This window comes from Aulonocara stuartgranti (assembly GCF_965226115.1).
Source record: "Aulonocara stuartgranti genome assembly, chromosome: 12".
Taxonomy (NCBI): domain Eukaryota; kingdom Metazoa; phylum Chordata; class Actinopteri; order Cichliformes; family Cichlidae; genus Aulonocara; species Aulonocara stuartgranti.
In genome coordinates, this window is record NC_138948.1 from 1,713,926 (window position 1) to 1,732,937 (window position 19,012).

Sequence of the window (19,012 nt, forward strand, 5' to 3'; positions counted from 1 at the left end):
TGACTGAAGGAAGTGTCCATAAATCAGAGTGAACAATCTGACTGTTATAAATGTAAACATCTCAAATTTCGAACGTGATTTAAAGTTCAGTGAGGGATGTTTGTTAGGTTGTCGTTTACTCTGCCCTCAGAGGATTTAATGACTTCAAGTAAAAGAATCATCTATAAGTCTAATACTCGGAGAGAGCTCCATCAGTCATGTGACATCATCTACAACAAACACAAGGGCTCTCTGGAGACGACAGAATAAAGTTGTGCTGCATAGGTTTCCTTACAGATCCTCCTCCACCTGAGACCAGGGGAGGGCAGCAGGTGCTGGGTCTGTCGCTAACACATCTGCAGAACAAGTGTGACAAAGCAGGACAGAGTTTCATTTCTTAATAATTTGTTGCAATTTAATTTCTTTACTTCAGCTTTGATACAGTAAACTGACAGTAGGGATTAATATGAATTAATGAATATTCGCCTCCGTCAATGCGCCCAGGGTGGCTGTGGCTGCAATGTAGCTGCCATCACCTGTGTGTGAATGTGTGCATGGCTGCATGTGTAAAGCACTTTGGGGTCCTTAGGGACTAGTAAGGCACTATATAAATACAGACCATTTACTAGTTACCAATATTTCTGTTAGTTATGTCACATTTGTTGGTCACATATGCTCCACAGGCATCACTTAAAGGACTGCACTGATCATCAAGTCAAGAGAATGCAGGGTTATTTATAAAATATGAAGTTCCATTTGTTACCTTAGCTCGTGGCTAAGATGGAGGTGATTTATAACGTCTTATTGTCCTGAGACTAAAACACACATTTCCAACCCTGTTATGATGTCTGGCATTACAGTTTCTTTAACCGTCCGATTCTGGGCAACCTCATCCCACTGTAGTGTTCCCATCATAATTCACCAGTTTTAGTAGCATAACAAACTTTGATCACCAAATTCAGTTCAGTGGGTCTTTCAGGGGGTTGTTCAGCCCCATTAACTCATTACATCACTTCCTATAAATGATGTAACAAGGTTGAGTAAAACACTCAAAATCCAATGAAAGAGGTGATCATCACTTTTATATGTTCAAGTGCACCGTGTGCAGGATTTCATAGAAGAGTCATACCTTCAGCATAATAATATTTCAGAGATGCAGAGTACATTCATCCAGACTTACTGTCATTTTCTTCGTACTTTGTGCCTCTCAGCCGCCTGACAAAGTCTCTCCCTCAGAGCTGTGGTGGGGGCTGTCAGGACGTGAGGGCAAGAAGGGCCAATAATCCAGTGCTGAAGTTTTACACGTTCATTTGATTTCATCATTTGATTCATGTTGATCATCTGAACAGGTTTAGATCTCGATCAGGCGAAGCAATGAGTTGATCTAAAATGAGTGTTTTCATACCACAGTCCCACAAATACTCAACACACTGATGTTACCCTGTGGTTGACATAATACAGCTGTTGGTGCAACATATAACAGACAAATTTAGGTTCAACAAAACAGCAAGATTTGATTTACTGTGGTGAAACTGATGTAATTCCACGCTACACCAGAAGGTGACACTGTGTGTTTGTGTCGGCACTAACCTTCTGAGCTTTGGTAGAAGGATTGAAAAAACAAGAGGTACCAGAACACAATTTGATGCATGGCCCTGTTCTACCTGCTAGCCAAGACCAAAGCAACAAAGGCTGAACAACTCATTCTTTAGAGATAATAAGGAGGTAAACATACACTCAATACTTACATTTGTTATGATGAAGACACTCGTAGACAAACACGTCTGGAAACTCCTCAAATATCAAGCAGAACATTTTTTATCTGGCACATCTGAAGGTGACCAGATTTATACTGTGAAAGCAAAATACTTGGAGTGATGCCTGCTATGCAGTTTTCCTCTCCATTAAAGCTTAGATAGATATAAATAGATAAGATAGATTAGATTGATACTTTATTGATCCAACACGTGAGAAATTCAAAAGTTAGAACAACATAAGTGTCGAAGAGAAAAACTAAAAAAGCTTAAATTTTAATTCAAAAGCCATTAAATTTCCTTTAGTCTATTTCTGTGAGTGGAAAACATTAAATGATAAAGACTCTGCATCTCAAGCTTATCTCATAATCGTTGCTGTATTTTTATTTCATTATACTCATAAACTGCTGATGCACACTGAGCCTGTCATAACTGCTGATAAATGTCTTGATTTGATGACGTTAGTCTCTGTCGTCAGGTGTCTTCCTCTCCCCTGACACACCCTTTGTCCCTGTTTGCATTCAGCTCTCCTTGGTTACTGTCAGGACTGTGCTTTTGTTCACTGGAGGCAAAAATGATGCAACATTAGTTTCTGGTGAGAACATTTAAGATAAATGTGAGCAAATACTGAATAATAACACTGTACAATAAAATGTGATGTACTTCTTAATTACATACGCTCATGTGTTGGTATAGTTTAATTCAAAGTGGTTTTAACATGTAGTTTGACCCTAATGTAACATTTATGGTGTTATCAGGGCTTTTCTTGATGATCCAGGTCTGGGAATAAAAAAATCTGAACACTACGATGGATCAGCACTCATCTTTGCAGAACTGCTGTAATTCAGCCACACTGCTGGGGTTTCTAACTCGGGCAGCATCTCAGTCTGATTTAAGTCTGGATCTCAACTCGGCCACTCCAAAAGCTTCATGGTTTTTTTTTGTTTTGTTTATATATTTATTTATTTTTTATTTATTTTTTTAGCCAATCAGAGTTGGGGAATTTTGTTTTGGATCGTTCTCCTGCTGCATAACCCAATTGGTCTTGAGTTTCAGGGCATGAATTGATGGGTGGACATCCTCCCATCTGCTGTCTGGGGGGGTTTAGATGTCATTTATCTGTCTAAAGTCCATAGAAACCAGAACATGAACCAGCTTCCATTTAGAGGCAGAATATTTGGAAGCTGACTATGATCACAGAGTTGATCCTTGAGATGACAAACTGCCTGGAGAAGCAGCTGATTGTGACTTTATTATATATTTTCACAAAGTATTTCATCCATCTATCCATCGCCACGTCACAGCAGCAGCCTAAGCAGAGAAGCCCAGACCTCCCTAGCAAATCAAATGAACAGCAAGAAGTACATACACAGAACAGCAACACATAAAAGCAAAGCCCTGGGGTGTACAGCCTTAAGCACAGAGAAGAGAGCCACACAGAGAGGGACAGAAAGAAGGAGGGGTGTCCTCTGGTCCCTGAATTTATAGGGACCAGTAACCCTGCCCCGTGCTGCTGGGTAACTTTCCTCTTGTCCTCCAGCCAAAGACAGCAGGTGCACGTCTGTGTCTGCGTGCGCCTGTTTTTCCGTGTCTATATGTCAGCTTGGGTCTTAGACTCCGCCTCCCTGGGAACATCTCAGGCTCTCCGAGGTATGGAGGTCTATCTCCCCTCACCACACTCCCTGCTGGTGGCTGATGCCCTCAGACGTTGGTGTGTTGGTGGTTCTTGGTGTCTGGGCGCTCATGTATGTATCGGCTCACTCCTGGTGGTCGATTGGCGGGGCCTGGATCCTGTGGCCCAGCTGGGCCCCTTCTGGGGGGTGGGGTGCCCTGCGGCCTCTAGGCCCGGTCCTTTCTGGCACAGCTGGCTGCCGGCAGAGCCCGCGGGCACGCCACTGTAACCCCCCTCTGGCCTCTGCTCCGTAGCTGCTGGGTGACCTCTCACTTGGGGCTCTCCTCAGCTCTCCCCAGGAGGGTGGCACGGTTGCCCCCCCTGGTGGTCCTCCTTTGGTCCTCATATTCTGTGGCCTGGATCTCCTCCATACCTGCTTCATGCCCTGGGGGACGGGGCTATAGCCCCCCACACTCCCTAGCAGATCATTACATGGAGAAACCTTGAATACAAGCGTGCTGATCCACACAGGTGTGCACAGACACAAGCTACACCTTTCTTGGCTGCTGCCTCAAAGCACACTGTGCGCTGTTGATCTTGCGTGCTGCACAATAAAATGTAATATTCAGTATCTACTGTTACCTACTGTGAGCTAGTTTATTGTGATGGTGCTGTTTTTATTATGTTGCTCTTTCTTATTTGTTTTTCTTTTTTTTCCTCCCCCCTTTCTCACCGTCTCTTCTCCCCTCCTCTATTTTTCTTTCTCTCTTTCTTTCATTCTTTCTCCCTGTCCTGTCCCACAGTCATGTCTGTCCTGTCTTTAAAAAACGAAAATAAAATAAATACATAATTATAATAAAGGTCAATCAAATGGACCAATATGGCAGGGCCATGATGATCCACTTGGTAAAATAAATCCACTTGGCATCTTTCTTGGCCTTCAGACAACAATTCTGATGGCTATAGATCCAAACGGGACAAAAAACCCAAACAAAACAAAAAGACAGCAGGTGCAGGGTTAGATAAAGGTCCTGGCCCGGGGCCAGTCAGGACTGTGGCTACCCTTTGCTTTGCCTTATCACAATAGGTCACGACACGGTCAAACATCGCACATTACCAAATTATTAAGTCTTACAACAAGCATTCAGCCAGTGGTCTAATCTTATACTATACATGTGAATAATACTTGACCTAACTACATAGGTTACATGCTTGTCTGTGTATACATGGTTACTTAAGGTGATTTTATTGTCACGTGTTACCGGAGCTGGAGAGTAAGTTATTCAGGAAAACTCTTCCTGGCATTAACAACCCTGTTACTGTAAAACCTTAATAAACAGTAGTGAGGGCAAAACGTCCTGTGCTTAAGAGTTACAGCATATACAGTAAAGTATATGTGTTCAGTGCAGATAGATATATAGTTATATAGATACACTTGTCACCCAAAACTCCACCACAGGATTGTATGGATTTTGGTGTAAAATGAACATTTTATTGTACAGGTTTTTTTTTTTTAATTATTTTGATTTATTTTTAGCATTGTTTGCTTATTCCTGCATTCCTCCTCTGGCAAGAAGCTGAATCTGTTTGGACCTGTTTAGTCTGTTTGTGCTAGGTTTCTGATTCTTGCTCCCCCCTTGTATTTAAAGAACCTCCTAGTAGGACATTTTGGTGCACCAGCTTTAGTGTGTACAAACATATGAGGATTGCCAGAGTGTTTTCAAAATTGTGGTTCATAACACATACTCCCGTATATATATGAGATAGTAAACTGTTACACAGCGTCCAAAAGTAGCAAATATAATAATATCTTCATATTAGATCATCTACTGGAATCAGGAGGTAATTATAAACACTGGCAATTAGATCCTCAATTTCTCACCAGGAAAACATTCTGCAAATACTTAGAAGAACAGATCAAGTTGTTTTTTTGAGATATGACCAAGACGATTTATCATCTCTTTTATTGTGGTAGACGTTTAAAGTGTATGTGAGAAGCTGTCTTTTCAGTCGTCTGAGAAAAAAACGTAATAATGCGAAACATATACAGTTGGAGGTTCAAATACCAAAGTTGGACTCTGCCAAACAAGCATCAGTACAGCTACACAGTAAAATATTGACTCTAAAGTACAAACTCAATAAATTGCTCTCAGATAAAATTTCCAGGACCTGTTAAGCAAACCTTGAATTTGGTGATAAGCTGCATAAATTACTGGCCAGGCATCTAAGAAAGAGAGAAAGTGGTCGGGGTCAGACTCAGGGTTGTTGATTAACTCTCATAAGGATATTGAGTCACTTCTGGCACTGCACTTCATCCTTCCTTCTTTTCCTTTCAGTGGGTTCTCGTCACTCATGGAAAACTGGAAGTGAAACTATTCTTACTGTGGTTTTTCCCCACTTGGGTGCTGTGAACTGCTGTATGATCACCTGCTTTTACAGCGACTCTGACACCTTCCAGAAATAAACCGTGCAGAGCAGATTGTGTATCCAGTTTCATTTTTCCTTTTCAAAACCAAAAGCAAATATAGATGCTGGCCCCGCCCACCTGGTGGGTGTCTGGGAGGGGTGCCATCCTAAATCCTGCAACTGTGCATTAGAATAAAGAGGCACACAAGCTTGTTTACAGCTCTGACTGCAGGATTTATGAACAACACAAACTTATCAACCACTTCCAATGATAAGCAGCATGGCAGATGTTGATACACTGTCACAAAGGGCATGAACAACCTCAGCAACATGACAACTGAAGCACCACAGAGTGAATCTCATGGTTCACAGTCACCATTATAACAATATCTGTTCTTCGGCCACAGTAAACCACTTGTGCAAACATTTGCATCACCAAACACAATAAACTATAGACTCACAGTGAGTAACTAGTAAATAACCATTGATATAAATGCCATCACTGAAACATGGGAAGATTTCTTTAAAGATGAAAATCTCCCACAAATGTCCAGCAGTTAAAAGTAAGGAATGTTGGATTAATGTGAGCTGAAATAAAAAAAATAGTGATTGATAAAAGATGTTTTTGTATGTTTTAACAACGTTAACAACGATGCATAACAAAAATAAAGGTTCACTGTGTGCATGATGTGCTGCATGAGTTGCTCATCAGGAAAACATGAGAAACACATTAAGTGCACAGGTATGTCTTTCAGTTTTGTTCTGCTGCACACTTTTATTTTCACTTTTACACTGACTGTGAGGATGGGCTGGGCCACATGTATATATAGCGCTTCACTCTGAGGACTCACAGCACTTCTCTCTGCAGCACTGACTTCAGCAGGTGAGTGGAAAGAAACTCAGACGTCTCTCTGCACATCACACAAACACAGCTTTATATTTGGTTTTACTTCAGATCAGCAACTTTCAAGTTTCAAGTCAAAGTTATAAGATTTCGCTGCTTAAATATAAAACATTACCAGGAACATGATAACTCATAAAGTTATTATAAAACACAGTAAAAGTGTGTTTGTTTTCAGGAGTTTCACAGTGATGATAAATGCTTTAGAAAGATTTACATTAAGTCTTAATAAGCTTTTTGATAGTGGACATTAGAGGAGTTCAGGAACAGCCACCAATGTTTCATTCTCCTATAAAATCTGCCGTCAGCTCATCTCCATCTCTGCATGTCACTCCAGCTTCATCAGCTACTCTTCTTCTTATTTTGCTCTCAGTGGTTCTTGAGTGAGAAAACTTTGTTCTGTGGGAGGGAAAACTTTCTTTCCCTGCTTTTAAACTTTAGAATGATTAACTTCCTGTTTCATTCTTGAATGCATCAGTTTTGACTTCAGGATTTCAGCTGGTGAATAAATGAAGCCCACACTGAATTATTTGTCCTTAAATCACAGTGTGATGAAGCAGACGTTTCATTAGCCAGGGATGCTAATGAAGTGTGTGTAATGTAATGTACACGTCATTAATCCCTGTAGGGGAATTAGTCCTCTGCATTAGACCCATTCACTCAGTGAAGCAGTGGGCAGCCACCGAGGTAGCACCCGGGGAGCAGTGAGTAGGGACGGTGCCTTGCTCAGAGGTACCTCAGAGTAGCCTTTCAGTGGATTCAAACCCCCAACCTTCTGATCATGGTGTGACCACTCTACGTACTGAGCTATGAAATTGTGTTTTTGTGTGCGAATGTGTGTAAAAGTGTTCCAGTTAAACTCAAAATGTTCTTTGTTTCACCAGGTCCATCAAACAGTTCAGTCCATCGTTTGTTTCTAAGTTCGGAGACATCATGGGATCATCATTGTCGTCTTGTGAGTCTGTAACTGTTTCTTAGTTTTCCAAGGATGTTGTCATTTCTCGTTTGCCACAATTTACTTTCATCATTTCTGAAAAAGACAGAGGAAACTACTTATGGCCAAAATATGGTTCAATTAATCCAATAAAATAAAAAGCAAAGCTTTTCTCTCTTTATGTTATATTTCCACTGTAGTGTCAATACACTATTAGAGCTTATGCCGAGTCAGACTGCACACACAACAGTTTGTTTACAAGTTGACTTCTTCTTTATTGGGATAACACAGAAGTAACACACACACATAACTGGGCGTGGTTCCCCCTACTGGCGATGGCTTGCATAGCACACAATAATTCTTGGTTCGTACATAACACTGTACTAAAATGGTTTTTGTTTTTTTGTTTTTGCAGATGCCGGAGGGGATCAGGTAAGTCAGACCAGTCAGACATGAAGGCTGTGACATGTTACTGAGACTGGTTTTAAAAACAATTTAATTATTTAATTGAGGAATTTAATTTGTTTTCTTTTTTTCCAATCCCAGGATGACAGGGAGCCAGAGCTCGGGGACTTGATTGAGATCTTCCGTGACATCTATGCGCACTGGGCTGTATACGTCGGTGCTGGCTTTGTTGTTCACTTTGTAAATCACTGTAAGTTTCAGTCTAACAGCCCACATTCATTCAGTGTAGTTTTCAGACCACAAACAATATGTTTGTAGACTTGACTGTTACAATGATCCACTTACCAGAAAGGAATAGGTTTGCATTCAGTGTAGAAACTCTTTATGAGCCGTTTTTATTTTCCTCTGTTTCGCCCTGAAAGCTGGAGCTCCCAGCGGCGCTTATGTCCAAGCTGCAAACGGCATTGTGCGGAAGGAGAAGATGTGGAATGTGGTGGGAAAAGACAAGTGGAAAATCAACAACAGCATGGACAGGCAATACAAGCCACGCCCAGCTAATGATATTGTGGAGGATGCTAAAGCGTTGGTGGGCAAAGAACTGCGATACGACGTTGTCTCATTTAACTGTGAGCACTTTGTCACAAAGCTGCGGTACGGTGTGGCCGAATCACCGCAGGTGGGTTAAACCGTGTTGCTGCTTTCAGGAAACAGTCTTTATGGAGCTGCTGTGAAAAAAATGACATAAAAAGGCACCGATGTTAGTCTGCTGCTCATGGAAGAAGCAGCTTTACATTATTATTTCATTATTAGGACAAGTAACAAAACCAATAACAATCGTTGCGGTGTGTGATATTCTGTCAACTAAAACCAGATCATACATGACACTGACGGCAATTAGTTATAATATTTAGACACACGAGGGTGAAGCACACAGAGAAATGGATTTACTGCAGTTAGAAGCTGATAACCAGCAGAGCTGTGAGGGGCTGCTGCTCAGATTTCAGCTGAGATTTTGAATTAAAACGTTTCTGACTGCTGACCAGAATTATTGATGCCATAATAATTTAAAGAAATAAAAATGCCCATAATCATAGTATGACCAACAGCTGACAATGCTCGTGTACGTGTTCATGTGTTTTTACTGATATCTCAGAGTTGTTGAAACTTTCAGTGGTGACTGACGACAATAATCTGCTCATAATGTTCCTGCAGAAAAACTAAAAGACGTTTTTCCTCCTGCAGGTGGAAGATGCAGCACTCAAACTCGCTCGTGGTGCAGGCGCCATCGCTCTGGTTGCATGTGCCGTTATGGCACATAACGATTGACCTAGCTCATTTTGAATTCACCTGCTGATCCTGATTCCTGCTGTTCATTCATTTTAAACAAATCATTTTGAACAGTCTGGAGCTGCTGTTTTACACAAACACACACACATAGCTGTCAGCTGTTCCTGTTAGGACTGCGCTCTTCTCATCTCCGCTGTTGTTCCCGGGATCTGCTGGAGCCACTCGCCTAGCTTGGGAGTCACCGCACCGAGTGCTCCGATCACCACGGGGACCGCCGTCACCTCCACCCTCCACATCCTCTCGAGCTCTTCTCTGAGCCCTTGGTATTTCTCCAGCTTCTCGTGTTCCTTCTTCCTGATGTTGCTGTCATTCAGAACCGCTACATCGATCACTACGGCCGTCTGCTTCTGTTTGTCTACCAAAAGAAGAAGATGACGAATTAAATAGTTGAAGCGTGTAGAGCATAGGTGTCAAACTCTGGCCCGTGGGCCAAATTTGGCCCGCAGCCTAATTACATTTGGCCCACGAAGCCAAACCAAATTACTATCAGAGCTGGCCTGCTGGCATTATACAGCTAATATATATATTGTTTAGTATTAAGCTTTGCTTGTTCCATATTCAGTTTTTCAGCAAACTTGTTTGAGTCCTGTTAGGTATTTTAGTACCATGGTAGCATTTACTGGATATTGTTTTATAGTGACATTATGCAGGAAAACTCTGTCATTCAATAAGGCCCCTTTGTTTTAGTTATTTTTCTCTTTGACCCAAGAATTGATGTGTGAGAATCACAGGCTGGTACAAGGTTGAAATACCACAGAGATCACTCCCTCAGCTACATTAGTTCCTTAATCTTTTAGGAGACGCCTGTTGAGGCCAAATGGTTTGTTTCAGATTTCACTAATGTAAGAACTCTTTGTTTTGTGCCTTGAAAATATGTCGCTGAGATAATCACAATTGTATCTGAACTAATAAACTACACAAAGGATGCTTCTTCACCCAAGGGCAGGAAGACGCTGCCTTATCTTGGTCTGTACTGGTTTAAACTGATAAATCTGCTGTCTCATGAATTTTACCCTCTATATAAACTGTTATACTTGTGAATAAAGTTGAGTCACTTTGGGAAGACAATCTAAAGCAGTCTCTGTTTTCTTGTTCTCCCAAGCTGCTCCCGAGCTCGTACTAACACGCTGAATGGCATGCTTGAATATTACTTGAGAATATATTTGACTGTGTTACAGACTAAGGGACATTCTCTGCTGATAGACGTCCACGCCTCGAAGGAAGTCGATCCACGGATTAGGCCCTGGAAACCGTTTCCTTCAAGTCCATAAGAAAAGATTCATTCTTATATCTGGAGTAAGATTTTTTTTTTCTGTAAATATTAACGTTAGCCCGCGACTTTGTTCCAGTTTTGAATTTTGGCCCACTCTGTATTTGAGTTTGACACCCCTGGTGTAGAATAAAATGCTGTATCGATGTATGATTAAAAGGTGACTTGTTAGTGTTTTGAGGTCAGTGAGACTAAGTGTCAAAAATCAAGGCTGTAAAAGATTTTTTGAACTTAAATCAAAGAGAAATGAGGCTGAGTGCAGCTGCACCACAATAACTGATGATCAGGTACATCATTCCCCAAATGCTTTATCTTAAATTTAAAAGAACTTGTCATCAAAATGTAATATTGACATGTGTCAGAATAGGATACACCTGTGTATAAAAGCTTTCAGTGATTTATGAATAAATACTGTCTGATAATAATTCACTGTTTTTTGTGTGACTATTGAAATACAGAGAAACCGACAAATGATTAACACAGATTTGTTTTCTTCAGATTTTCTATTTGCATAGAAGACAAAGAAGAGAGAAAACACACAGCCAGAGCTGAAGGTCTGTGAGCATCAATATTTCTGCACAGAACTGAGCCATGAGTCCATTTTCCAACAAAGAAATCCAGCGAGAGAGCGATGGCCAGCTAGCAGATGATCTCTGAGACTGAGGAAAAGACAACAAAGTCACACTGAGTGTGATATTCTGGATTAGGCTCTTTGAAAAGATCAGGACAGAAGGACGTGGATAGGTGCCTTTATTGAACAGCAGGACATCACACACTAACTTGTTGTTTTCTTAGCGTGCAGAAACTACCCTTTTTCGTTGTTATATATTGGTCAACCAAGAACTAGCCCTGTAACAGGCACTTCTGTATTTTACCACTGGGGGGCAACAATCCACTCTATTACATTCCTCCCCTTTTAGATTTGTAATTGAAATAAGCAACCCTTTAAAGAATGTATTTCACTGCCCCCACCAAAAGAAATATTCTGTGGCCCTTACGAACAAAGAACAAATGTAGCCATTACTTTTATTATTAAACTGTTCACTTCTAAAATAACTGGCAGTAAATAGCTAAAACATAACTCTACATTTTCAAAGATTCAGTCTCTTTGGGGGAACTCTGCGTCTCTCTGGGTATCTGCGTTCCACAGATGGGCTTTGGGTGGTTTCTGGGGTGGATACTGGTGGTTCATCGGTTGTCTGTTTAGGTGGTTCAGGAGGTAAGGGGTGTGATGTTAAAATCCCAGGTGGAGTTGGTGGTATCTCTGGAAAAACACCGTCCATAATCACTTCTGGCCGTCCCTCCGAAACCGGTGAAAATATAACTGGGGGTTTTTCCACAGTTTGTCTCCATGGTAACAGGTGGTCCACATGTATTGTGCGTGTTCTCTGTCCCTCTTGTATCAGGTAAGTAACACTTCCCATTTTCTTCAGAACCGTTCCCTGAGTCCATTTTGTTTCCCCCCCCTGAAGTTTCGGATACGCACAGCGTCTCCCTCCGAAAAAACACGAACAGGTTGGGTTTTGTAATCATGGTGTCGCTTCTGCTCAGACTGTTTCTGTTCAATGTGTCTGCTTAGTTCAGGTTTCAGCAGGCTGAAGCGAGTCCGGATCTGACGTTTCAGGAACAACTCTGCTGGTGTACGACCCGTCACAGTGTGCGGTGTACTGCGATACATGATAAGGAAGTTTGCCAAACGATGACTGAGTGGCAATGTGGGCTTACCATCTGCTTCCAGCACATTTTTCATCAGGGATCGTTTCAGGATTTGTACTGACCTCTCTGCTGCCCCGTTTGATGCAGGATGATAGGCAGGAACAGCTGTGTGTCTGATTCCATTTAACTCCAAAAACTGATTGAATTCCTTTGACACAAGTTGAGGTCCATTGTCTGAAACAAGTTCTTCTGGAAGTCCATATGAAGCAAATAACCCTCTCAAAACCTCAATGGTGTTGTGTGAGGTAATGGATGGCATAGGGAACACTTCCAACCATTTTTAATGACTGTCAATGACAACTAAAAAGTACTGCTTGCCTTTTTCAGCAAAATCAATGTGAATCCGTTGCCAAACTCTCTCAGGCCACTTCCACGGATGGAGTGGTGCAACGGGTGGTGACTTCTGTCCAGCCTGACAGACTGAGCAGCTTTGAACCAGTTCTTGTATATCACCATCACAGCCTGGCCACCACAGGTAACTGCGAGCGAGTGCTTTCATACGACAGATACCTGGATGTTCATGATGCAGGTCTTCCAGCACTTTCTGTTGGTAAACCGGTGGAATGATGACCCGTTGTCCCCAAAGAACACATCCTTGTTCTGCTGACAGCTCGTGTCTGCGTGTAAAGTAAGGCTTAAGTGATTCGTCTTGCATATAACTTGGCCACCCATTCATGGTGTAGCTCCAGACCTTGCTGAGGATTGGATCCTTCATGGTTGCTCTCTCAATGTCTTTAGCTACTATTGGTAGCTCTTCCACATGTGAGAAATAGAAGATACTTCCCTCCTCTGCAATGTTGTCTGGCGTATTCCGAAGTAGACGTGACAATGCATCTGCATTAGCATGTTCAGCTGATCTTCTATATTCAATGTCATAGTTGTATGCCATTAGAATAAGAGCCCAGCGTTGCATTCTTAGTGCAGCGAGTGTTGGGACAGCTGACTTTGGCCCTAGTATAGCCAGCAGTGGCTTATGATCTGTGGAGGGTGAATTTCCTTCCATACAGATATTTATGGAATTTCTTTACTCCAAAAATTATGGCAAGGGCCTCTTTTTCTATCTGGGCATACTTTCGCTCAGCTTCAGTTAATGTTCTTGATGCGAAAGCCACAGGCCTTTCCTCTCCATTTTCCATGACATGAGAGATGACTGCGCCCAATCCATAAGGTGATGCATCGCAGGCTAACTTCAATGGCAGATTTGTGCTGTAGTGCACCAACACTTTGTTCTGCAGCAGTAGGCTTTTTGCATCCCTGAATGCTTTTGCACATTCCATGGTCCAAATCCATTTAGCATCTTTCCTCAACAGGTTATGCAAAGGCTGAAGAATGGTTGATGGATTTTCCAAAAATCGACTGTAGTAATTTAGAAGACCAAGAAAGGACTTCAGTTCAGTGACGTTTGTTGGTTCTGGTGCATTTGCTATGGCTGCTACCTTTTCCTCTAAAGGATGCAGACCATCCCTGTCAATACGATGTCCCAGGTACTCCACACTGCTCTGAAGAAAGTGGCACTTGGAAAGCTTCACTCTGACACCATGCTTCTCCAGACGTGTGAGTACTTCCTCCAACCTCTTCAAATGATCCCTTTCAGATGAAGCAGTGATGAGGATGTCATCCAAAAAGCAGGTCACATGCTCCATCCCCTGAAGGATTTGATCCATCACAGACTGGAAAAGAGCCGGAGCACTGGAAACACCATAGCTGAGGCGATTGTACTTATAGAGACCTTTGTGTGTGTTGATGACCAGATACTTCTCTGATTCTTCATCCAACTGTAGCTGCTGATAGGCATGAGAAAGGTCAAGTTTACTGAAGGATGTTCCTCCAGCTAAAGTGGCAAACAAATCTTCCGTATTAGCAAGTGGATATCTTTCCTCTTCAACACACTGGTTGACACTGACTTTGTAGTCACCACATATCCTAATTGTTTTGTCTGCTTTTGGCACAGTAACAATAGGGGATGCCCACTCACTTTTCTCAACCTTTGAAATAACCTTCACCTTTTCCAATCTGTCCAGCTCCTTTTCCACAGCTTCTTTTAGTGCATAAGGAACTGGGCGAGCTTTACAGAAAATTGGTGCAGTGTTTGGTTTAGTGTGGATTCTAGCTTTAAATCCCTTTATGCAGCCTTGGTCATCCGAAAACACTGCCTGATGGCGCTGAATCACTTCTAGTACTCCTGGCTTTGCTTCTTTCTGCACCAGTACCTTGTGTACTGTGAAAATCTGTTTCCAGTTCAGCTGTAGTTTCTTTAACCAGTTTCGTCCAATCAGAGCTGGTCTGTCTCCCTGAACAACGATCAGTGGTAGGGTGATGTTTTGAGTCCCATACTGTACTGGTAACATAATATATCCACGCACAGCAATGTGTTGGCCTGAGTAGGACTTGAGCTTTAGCCCACTGGCTGGTTTTATAGGGAAATGAGTGAGATGCATCTGATAATACTTGTCTGATACCACCGACACTGCTGATCCTGTATCCAGCAGCATGGTGGTGTTCTTGCTCCCAAGCGCAACATCCACTGTGTATCCCTTCTCACTGGAGGTGATGGAGTACATTGAATAAACTCCAAAAAGTTCAGCTTCATCATTCCTACTTGAGCATTCATCCTCAGTTTCCAAATACTGAGTTTGCTGACTGAATTTTTTATTCCTGCAAGCACGTGCAATGTGTCCTATTTTTGCACAAACATGACACTTTTCGCTCTTAAATTTGCACTCGCGTGCTGAATGCTTTCCACCACAACGATAACATGGTTGCTTCATTCCTGTGTTTTTTTTAGGTCCCTTCCAGTTCTTTGGCTTGTTATTGCCCTCTTGCCTGTTCTGTCCTTTCCATCCTTTGTTGAAAAAATTTGGAGCATTTGTCAAGGCATTTACGTGGTGAGGGTCCTGGCGTCCTGAGAACTCCATCGTATTTTTCGAAGCGAGTTCCATGGATACGGCAATCTCACATGCACGTGGAAATGTAAGATCCTTTTCCGATAGTAGCTTGCGCTGCACAGCATCAGAACGCAGCCCACTAACAAAACGATCCCTCAGGGCCTCATCCAAATATTGTCCAAAATCACATGTGGCTGACAACTGCCTCAGGGCGACAACATAGTCATAAACTGCCTCCCCTTCTTTCTGGTTACGTTTCTGAAAACGAAAACGCTCAGCTATCACCACTGGAGTCGGCTTATAATGCGCACTTAACGCTCCAGTCAGCGCTGCATATCCCATGGTACTCGGTACCCTCGGAGACACAAGATTCTTTAGCAGCCTGTATGTATCTGCTCCGATCACAGAGAGAAACGTGCACACTTTCTTCTCATCGGAAACATCATTTGCCAACATCCATTGCTCCAGCCGCTCCAAATATGACTCAAAATCTTCCTTCGATTCATTATACTCTTCAACACGACCCACATGCATCGCCATGTTAGCTCACCAAAAGCTGTTCCGCTGCAGCCGTGAAGAAAACGTCTTGGTTTGTCTTTTTTCTTTACATGTGAACACAGCCCTTCTACTGCCTCTGTCACGCTGTGGAAATCTTTAGAATCCTCGTCACCAGTTGTGATATTCTGGATTAGGCTCTTTGAAAAGATCAGGACAGAAGGACGTGGATAGGTGCCTTTAATGAACAGCAGGACATCACACACTAACTTGTTGTTTTCTTAGCATGCAGAAACTACCCTTTTTCGTTGTTATATATTGGTCAACCAAGAACTAGCCCTGTAACAGGCACTTCTGTATTTTACCACTGGGGGGCAACAATCCACTCTATTACACTGAGGGAAGAACATGAGAAACAGAGGCAACAATCAGGCAGCGAGTTGGAGCCAGAGTTTTATTGCTGCATTACTGATTGAAAATGTGGGAAACCACCATCTCCAAAATAAAAATAAACCAGGAGGAAACCAAAACTCACAAAAGTAGACAAACACACACAGACAGGAGGCAAAATATAGAGGTGTTGTTCAGCACTGGAGGGAGGGCGACCACGGCAGATGACATCACACGCTCTGCACTGCATTTTGTTCTTTTGGAGATGAAATAAATATTTTATAACACAGTGGGTTCATTCTGAGGCAGGAAAAAGCTTTTATTTGTGTACAAACCTTCAGTGACCCGTGAATGAAACTGTGAGAATAATAAAGTTTGTTTTATGGATGATTTTAGTTTCAAGTTTACGGAGAGTAAGAGAGCTCAAACCCAGACCACCAGCTGCTGAACGGCTGAGAGCGACCGGTCTGGGTTCGAGTCCAACCCATGGCCGCACGTCTTCCCCGTCTCTCCCCCTGCTCTTGTGTCCTTTCTTCACTTCATCTATCAAATAAAGCTAAAAAAAGGTCAAACAAACTACTATTTAAAAAAACACTACAGAACCGGAGCAACTCGAGGTCACAACCTGATAACTAGGCATGAAGGATGCATCACTTTTCCAGAGTCCAGTGTTTATGCTCCCGATCAAACTGAAACCTTTAATGCAGATTAATTTCACTAATCAGTGCTTTTCTTAGAGTTACACAGATGTTTAGTCCCCTGAGTTTCTTTCTACAGGGAGTGCAGAATTATTAGGCAAATGAGTATTTTGTCCACATCATCCTCTTCATGCATGTTGTCTTACTCCAAGCTGTATAGGCTCGAAAGCCTACTACCAATTAAGCATATTAGGTGATGTGCATCTCTGTAATGAGAAGGGGTGTGGTCTAATGACATCAACACCCTATATCAGGTGTGCATAATTATTAGGCAACGTCCTTTCCTTTGGCAAAATGGGTCAAAAGAAGGACTTGACAGGCTCAGAAAAGTCAAAAATAGTGAGATATCTTGCAGAGGGATGCAGCAGTCTCAAAATTGCAAAGCTTCTGAAGCGTGATCATCGAACAATCAAGCGTTTCATTCAAAATAGTCAACAGGGTCGCAAGAAGCGTGTGGAAAAACCAAGGCGCAAAATAACTGCCCATGAACTGAGAAAAGTCAAGCGTGCAGCTGCCAAGATGCCACTTGCCACCAGTTTGGCCATATTTCAGAGCTGCAACATCACTGGAGTGCCCAAAAGCACAAGGTGTGCAATACTCAGAGACATGGCCAAGGTAAGAAAGGCTGAAAGACGACCACCACTGAACAAGACACACAAGCTGAAACGTCAAGACTGGGCCAAGAAATATCTCAAGACTGGTTTTTCTAAGGTTTTATGGACTGATGAAATGAGAGTGAGTCTTGATGGGCCAGATGGATGGGCCCGTGGCTGGATTGGTAAAGGGCAGAGAGCTCCAGTCCGACTCAGACGCCAGCAAGGTGGAGGTGGAGTACTGGTTTGGGCTGGTATCATCAAAGATGAGCTTGTGGGGCCTTTTCGGGTTGAGGATGGAGTCAAGCTCAACTCCCAGTCCTACTGCCAGTTTCTGGAAGACACCTTCTTCAAGCAGTGGTACAGGAAGAAGTCTGCATCCTTCAAGAAAAACATGATTTTCATGCAGGACAATGCTCCATCACACGCGTCCAAGTACTCCACAGCGTGGCTGGCAAGAAAGGGTATAAAAGAAGAAAAACTAATGACATGGCCTCCTTGTTCACCTGATCTGAACCCCATTGAGAACCTGTGGTCCATCATCAAATGTGAGATTTACAAGGAGAGAAAACAGTACACCTCTCTGAACAGTGTCTGGGAGGCTGTGGTTGCTGCTGCACACAATGTTGATGGTGAACAGATCAAAACACTGACAGAATCCATGGATGGCAGGCTTTTGAGTGTCCATGCAAAGAAAGGTGGCTATATTGGTCGCTGATTTGTTTTTGTTTTGTTTTTGAATGTCAGAAATGTATATTTGTGAATGTGGAGATGTTATATTGGTTTCACTGGTAAAAATAAATCATTGAAATGGGTATATATTTGTTTTTTGTTAAGTTGCCTAATAATTATGCACAGTAATAGTCACCTGCACACACAGATATCCCCCTAAAATAGCTAAAACTAAAAACAAACTAAAAACTACTTCCACAAACATTCAGCTTTGATATTAATGAGTTTTTTGGGTTCATTGAGAACATGGTTGTTGTTCAATAATAACATTATTCCTCAAAAATACAACTTGCCTAATAATTCTGCACTCTCTGTACTGTTTAATGTCAGTGCCGCTAAGCTTTCAGCTGAAACTTGTATTGACACAAATGACTGCTTGGAACAATGTTCAGTTGCCAGAATGTGAGCTCAGCCTGAGACACATCAGTTGTGGAGGGACTGCTGTTTCACTCTCGGCTGTTTCTGACATTAAAGGTCACGAATCAGAATCCTCAGTTAATCCCCGAGGACATTATGTAAATTCATGATGTTAAATAGGGTCAGTTCTATAGAGTCAGATGAACTCCTTCTTTACCTGGTAGGTCTGTTGACCTTTGTTTTGAAAGAAATTTAATGGCTGACTGGGTGACTTCTCTCCATTCACTTCCCCTCTCTTCTTCTTCTTTTTTAATACCATGATTTTTACTTCCTTGGAGAAACACGTGACTTTCAGTTCAGTTCAGCTGTTACCCAGATAGAATAAATGAGCTGTTCTGTAAAGGCTTCTAATGCAGATATAAAATAAACCATCTTGCACAACCGGTGAGCAGTGACAGGGTCAACAGAGACCGTTTTTGGAATCGTTTTGGAAAGTTCAGTGACTTAATCGATTTAAACAAGCAATTTATTTATTATT

General features: G+C 42.2%; 1 protein-coding gene across 2 annotated transcripts; it reads left to right on the forward strand.

Annotated features, from left to right (window-relative positions):
* The first annotated feature begins 6,596 nt into the window (after window positions 1-6,596).
* Window positions 6,597-10,613, forward strand: LOC309719157 (phospholipase A and acyltransferase 3-like). 2 transcript variants are annotated; one of them, XM_082555076.1, is made up of 6 exons: window positions 6,597-6,634; window positions 7,537-7,607; window positions 8,002-8,018; window positions 8,133-8,241; window positions 8,414-8,667; window positions 9,234-10,613. In XM_082555076.1, the coding sequence occupies exons 2-6, from the start codon at window positions 7,586-7,588 to the stop codon at window positions 9,315-9,317; spliced, it is 486 nt and encodes a 161-aa protein (XP_082411202.1). In that variant the 5' UTR covers window positions 6,597-6,634; window positions 7,537-7,585; the 3' UTR covers window positions 9,318-10,613. The 2 variants fall into 2 exon arrangements, with proteins under 2 accessions (XP_082411202.1, XP_082411203.1); XM_082555077.1 differs by lacking the exon at window positions 6,597-6,634 and adding an exon at window positions 7,413-7,436.
* The last annotated feature ends 8,399 nt before the right edge of the window (window positions 10,614-19,012 follow it).